Source organism: Agrilus planipennis, unplaced genomic scaffold (assembly GCF_000699045.2).
Source record: "Agrilus planipennis isolate EAB-ADULT unplaced genomic scaffold, Apla_2.0 scaffold900, whole genome shotgun sequence".
Classification (NCBI taxonomy): Eukaryota; Metazoa; Arthropoda; class Insecta; order Coleoptera; family Buprestidae; genus Agrilus; species Agrilus planipennis.
This window is the reverse complement of record NW_020439554.1, coordinates 2,246-9,092: the sequence shown is the minus strand read 5'-3', so window position 1 is coordinate 9,092 and position 6,847 is coordinate 2,246. Positions and strand designations below refer to the sequence as shown.

The following is a 6,847-nucleotide window of genomic DNA, read 5'->3' as shown; positions in this document are numbered from 1 at the left end:
GCGATGCATTAACATATTGAATTACAATATTTGCATGGTTATAAAAATCGCAATAAACTGTAATTTATTGTTAGTTACATCGTTACATTTCTGACGTTCGACATGTGGAAACAATCATTCCATGTTGTAAGTAGTAAAACTTATTAACGAGTTCAAAACAAATAGCTACATTTAGTACGATGTAGGTAATAAAAACGTTACCGATAAAGAAATGCAATTAACAATTAGCAATACATACTTATTAATATCAAATAAAAAATAGTTATAATCAATGTTCCCGAAAAATGTTTTCTACCCTAACATCTTTAATCACAAGAGTATACCATTGTTTTCTGTTAGTTAAATACTTAAAAATGTAGTAGTTTATATCATAATAAAAGAATAACGTTAAGCGTTATTTTTTTAATTAGGATAATGAATAACGTTATTTACTTCTGTAGGAAGGGAGATTATTTTTACTTTTGGATATTAAAAACAAATTTGCTTATCGAATTTTCCATGTAGGCACTTTTCCGGCAGGAAATAATTCCGTACGAAAACTTTTCTGCGTGAATTTTAAAATAGGGGTAGGATGTACGTATCTTAACCTAACAGTTGAAAAAAATTCAGAATCAAACAAACGAAACGAAAAAAGTTGCCAATTCAAACATGTAAAATCGATAAAAAATTAGGGAAAATTTCCTTTCATTCTACACTCAAAAATCGTGAAAAATCATTACATTTCGGGTTCTCAAACGAGTTAGATCCCTCTTTCCTATTTGTCATCCTGCTTAGCTGCTTATTAGGAGACAGTATTCCAAAAATTATAAGACAGCACTTTAAAATATAACAATTGCAAACNAAAATTAATTTTTAATCCATAACAGTTGATATCAAAAATCAATTTTTAATTCAAAACAGTTGATATCACAGTTCCAATATGATATCGTTTTAATATTAAAATTTACGATGAGATTGTAAATTCCAATAAGTGTCTGAATTCAGTCTGCATTAATACGTACCCTAAAAATGCTTTTCATTATGCGAATAGAAGAGAGATACTTTATGCAAACCATTTTCTCATAAAATATAAATAGAGCAGATCTTAAGACAATTGGTTTGGTTCAGAAAAAATCTCTTTCTACACTATACCGGTTTGCAATGTTTTTTAACACAAATTTTAATGTGACTAACAGTACCTACAATTTCAATAAAAAAGGCACACTTCAATTGCTGGTTTGTTACATATGGATTGTAGCTGCTGTGTATCGAGCTTCCCCCCTTCTCCACCGCCATTGACTAGGACGATACTATTCAAAACATAAATTTGTTTTAATAAACTTTATGATGTGATATCCCTGTAGAAAGTGACATGTACATGGATAACCGAACTACATTTTAAATAATGCATTTCATTCAAATTCGACTGGTTTTTATATTCTTTTCCCAACAAATTTTAAGCAAATACAAAACCCCACTGAATGCCCTCGAAGCTAGATCAAATCTGGAGAAACCCGGAAGGACAGGACTCGAAACTAGTAGGATGTGACATGAATGACTTTCAATCAGTAAATTCGTTAATTATAACAGAAAAACATTTCTACTTTTTTGTTTTGTAACTTTTAACTATTAAGTTATTGAAACTCACCCTGATAAGCATTTGTCCGCTAGTTGTGTGTGGGTTACGATAAGCATAAAGAATCCAAACTCCTAGACCACCGGAGAACGCTATCATGCAAATGATCGTCATGATGCCGGAGAGACCGATGTTTACCGAACCATCCAAGGCTTCACTCCGGGAGGCGTGTACGAAGGAGACGTCTCGGTCGTGTAGTGTGTCTTCGTAAACTTCAGCAGCACTACTGCTACTACCTGATTGACAGAGAGACTCGTTGACGATTTGAACCTTGTCGCATCCCATAGTTAACCATGTCTGCCTACTTCTGTCATAACCGTTCGAACATTTGTTCATTTTGGGGCACCAAGAGCACTATAAAAATAAAACTCCCACTTTATCTGCCACTTACTTGTGTCGATATTCTAAACTTTTTAAGCATTTACGCATTTAATGAAATTATCTATTAGCAAAAGTGTAATGGTAAAAAATTGCAGTCTGGTAGAGAGATTAAAAGGGCTTAAACCATATGTAGTTTGGGTTATGGGCCCAGCCATGCCACAAATAGAAGCTGCGAAATAATCTTTTTTATCGAAAGTCACTGAAAATAAGAATCATGAGTCCATTGCAAGGTCACTCATTTTGCAACAGTTTAACCCCTCGAAGTTGTTACAGTAATTCGGCTGTGATGAGCATTGTAATATGATACGGTTGGTGAAAAATTACAAACTACAAAGCCACCTTCATTTGAGAATATCGAAGACAAAATAACATATTACAATTGTATTGAAAATTATAATCGATTAAAGCAGTAATTTTTTAATTCGTTTGGTTCGCTAATCCTTTTCAAAGTTAAAAATATTTAATGGCCTCGACCCTATTTGTCTTCACAGCAGTTTCAATATTAGTAAGACGATTACGCTATTTAGTTTTTATGTTAACTATTGCCGAAAACGCTATTTTTCATAAATAAGTAGATAGATTAATTGATTGACCTATGGGAAATGCATTAATATCTAAAAAATGCTTTCATTTTATGCTAATCTAAAAGCTCTTTTTAATGAAATCTTATAATAAGATTTTCGTCACTCATATATTTCTTATCAGCAAAAGCATGAAAACCTCGAATTCACCCATAAACGCACTAACTTAACTAACTATTATTTATTTTATGCCTACGGTTCCAAAAAATTTTCGTAAATATTTATATATAGTGTAGGTCAAAAGCAGTAAATCAGAATAATTATTATGTTATTAACAAAACTGCATAATTTCCATTTTTTCCTTTTATCGTATAAACAGGAAAGTTCATGAAAACATATGACTATAAACATTTACTGTAATTATAATATTAACTGATACCCCACTGACCTTTCAGGATCATAAAAAATTTATGAATGGAATACGTTATGTGACAGTATGAATAAACTTATTTAGAAGATGTCTCAAATGTAATTTATCATATACACCTAATCGTACTATAGCATTTAAGAAAAAATGAATTACCTTAAAACTTGCTAGGCTTTCCGATAAGCAGCTTACGCAGTCTTTGCTTGTAGGGCAAGTAGGTAAGGCAGTTAAGTGAATTACGGTCCAGTTCTTGATATCTTCTTTTTTAAAACTGACCTTGTGGTATTCATAAATAGTTTTCCGTCGAACCACTAAAAAATAAAGTTAAAAATTGAAAAAATGTCCAACTTTTTAATTAACATAAATAAAATGATACATTCGTCAGTGTATGCGCATCAAGCAAAAACTACTGGATAGATTTTAGTCAAATTATTTTAGTTTTATTCCTTGGATGTTTGATATTATAATATTATGAAATTAGAACAATAATACTTTAAAATAATAATAATCTTATATCAGTTTTAAATATTTGTACAGAAAAATATTGGAAAATATCTTTGCATTAAATAACTTACTGAATAGCGTTCTATCTCGCACATAAGCATCACTGATACCAACTTTAACTGGATGTTTCTCATCGCGAATATTTTCTACCAATAAAGGAACGTTTTTATATACAAATATAATGTCTCCATTGTTCACAAGAGTTACTTGGAAAGTGAATTGTCCTCCTTCAGTATTGTCTTGTAAATACACTTTTTCCCATTCTACAGTTAATGCCGTACCTAAAACAAAGTACAACTTCAGGCGTTTACTTTAAAATACTTTGTTAATTTTACCATTATCTAAGTATTTAACGTGACTGTCATTGTGTACACTTGTGTCGAAATTAGCCATCAAAGGAGCCACATATTGAGTAGCAGCCAACCATGAGTGTATATCTACACCAGTATATAGAAAACCACCTGTTGCTATCGTGATATTCCTTACAGGATGACCGTAATATGGGAATTCAAAGGACAACCTTATAGTCTATGAACAGAAAATAACTGCTAATTAGTTTAATAAATTGTAAGTTGTTGTATTTCGACAAGACTAACTAACCCTGTTAAGTTCAGGAGAATCCTGAAGGCAAGGCAAATACAAAAAAAATTGTTAGTATGTATATGACAGTTTCTTCTATTTTTATGAAAGAAATATTAGTCTTCAAAAGTTTATAAAATTGTAAGGAATCATTTTTATACAGACTAAACCATTTAAGTAAAAAAATTAGGCGATTGTACTTAATTAATAATGTAGAACTATTGCATTTTATCTAGAAGAATATATAGCATAAAAACGCACCGATGCTCTTCTATATGAGTTAGATAGAAGCTGATGTACTTTCACATCACTTCTGTTGGTCATGTCCACCCAATATTGTCTCGCATATTCTTCACCCACTGTAAGTGCACTATTGTAGTAAATATGAGTATCCTGAAAAATATGCTGTGTAGAAATATTCAAACTGATACTCAATTATTATATTACAGTTTTAGTACTGGTAATGTTGTGCTTGTTAAGAAAGGTGTCGTTGTAGCTGATGGTATCATCAGGAAATAATAAATCATCTTTGTCAGTTATAGAGAAATTTCCTTTTAGAAAATGATCATGATCAACCACATCAATGTTAGTTTTCTCTGGAGGAGTTTTTATTGGCGCTTCAGTGATTTTCGACGTCATCGATATTTGCGGTTTGACTGTAGTGGTTGTAATGTTCCACCAAATTCCAGTGCCATTTTCACCAAAATTCCTTATAGTTTTCACTTCTTTAGGTGGAGGAGGAAGAGGTTTCTTATTGTCTATGTTTTGATCGATCCCCTAAAGTATAAAGTTATATATATATTCTATACATAAAAAAGGGAGTAGGCATCACAATATGATGCTAATACAGTAGAACCTCGATAAGATAAAGCTCAAGGGACTTAGTAAACTCTTCAGCTTATTCCTTTAGTATAGGTCCACTAACACTAATGTTTTTACATATTTCTACACTGTCTAAACCATGTCAACAAGCATTTTTCTTTCTTCCGATTCAAACCACTTTTCACTGCTTACTGAAGTGCGATGCCCAAATTATTCGTTTTTATTTTAAGTAATAGAGGTTTTGGACTCCGAGGAGAAGGGAACACAAAATTTTATGAATATACAGAGGTTATTACGTTATCGAGGTTTAAGTTATCAAGGTTCTACTGTAGTATGTTTTTTAGTTGAATTTTAAGGATTCTCACAAAAAATAGCTTTAATAGATCTAAAAGAAACATTGATAATTTATCGTGTTTGGATTGCACTTAATCAACTGTAAAAACAAAACATAATGACAAAAATTTATAATATAACGACACTATTTTTAAATGATCAATATGGAATTATTCGCAATTTCATGGAAAAATGAAAATTGCAACTTTACTTAACTACTCACTTTTATATTCTATCCTAAACAATGCCAAAAAGGGAAATAAATGTATTTCAGTTTAGGTCAAAAATCGTGAAAAAATCGTATAAAAACAGGAGAAAATGTTGAACATGCTAAACCAGTAAAGTGAAATTTTCAAATTTCTTTCAAGTTGAAATAGTACTTACGTTTTCAGTAATATTGTTAACACTAGAGATGGTTGATGTAATTGGTGGTTGTACGTTACTATGATTGTTTGTATCACCGATAGAAGTTAAAACTTCTGGGAAAACTCTCTTTTGTATGATGTGTGAATGTTCATAAACTGAAACAGAAACCAGAATAATTGATATTTTGCATAAACAATTGAATTTACTTTAAAGTGTTAATAAATCATATTACTAAACTCTTGCTTTTACACATAAATACTTTTTGATACTAAAAACAATTACTCGTACATATTTAGCATTTAACAAGAACAGCGAATAACATATTCTTATTCTGTCCTAGAAAATGGAAAACTTAGACGTTGAAGTGGAAAATAGAGTTTTAAGTACCTAGATACATAAAATATACCGAAAACTCGTTGGCATAAAATAGTGAAATCCACAACGCGTTGTTTGTACATGTAATACTTAATGTATTAATTACCTACACACAATCTAAACAATGATACTCTATTTGACAGGCTAAAAATGTGGAGTTACCCTTACATTTTAATCACAATTTCTGGTTTTGGGTCAAGCAATACCCATTGTGCTGACGTATGGAGAGATGGATAAAATCGGAAAGAATATATAAGGGTTTCTCATTAACTATTTTACTTCTTAGATCGTAGTGTTTGTTTTGAAAAATTTTTGTACCACTACTAAAGTTGCTTGTTTTGTATCTATTTAAGAAAATCTGTAAACATTACGATTTAGCAATAATTAATTTCCCCTGATGAGCCAATGCATGGCGAAACATATGTTGCAAGTAAATAAATAATTTAAGTTGTATTCTTTTGTTGATTTTACAGATTTTCATCAGGTTAAGCTCGAAACCATTCAATTCATTTTTCAACAGGATTGCATTGATCCTTAAAATCTTAAAAATGCATATTATATTTACCTTGTATTTTCACCGTACAGATAGTAAAAATTTCACAAAATTTAAATTAATTATCAAATTGTAAAAAATGATTCTAATCTCGTCAAATAACCAACGATGTGTTCTATATTTGAAATTTCTTTATTGTAAAAGCATAAAAGCGACGTTTCGACTGTCTATTTCAGTCATTTTCAAGCTACAAAATTTAAAATTACAATAGTAAGTTTCCATTATTCAATCACAACATTTTAACAAAAGTAATAAAACAAAAAATTATACCTCGAATTTCTATCATTGCTTGCATCTAATGTCGATTAGTATCACAATTGGTTTTAACAAGGGTTTCCATATTAACAAACTTTGAAAATAAATTTATCACA

General features: G+C 30.6%; 1 protein-coding gene across 1 annotated transcript; it reads right to left on the bottom strand.

Annotated features, from left to right (window-relative positions):
• Positions 1–847: 847 nt before the first annotated feature.
• On the bottom strand, positions 848–5,703 carry LOC108743637 (plexin domain-containing protein 2; the record flags this gene model as incomplete). The annotated part of the gene is made up of 8 exons (XM_018479220.2): positions 848–1,289; positions 1,628–1,969; positions 3,101–3,255; positions 3,520–3,729; positions 3,784–3,976; positions 4,289–4,420; positions 4,475–4,804; positions 5,567–5,703. Coding segments are annotated over 8 exons (1,568 nt in total), but the record flags the coding sequence as incomplete, so codon positions are not given.
• Between the last annotated feature and the right edge of the window lie 1,144 nt (positions 5,704–6,847).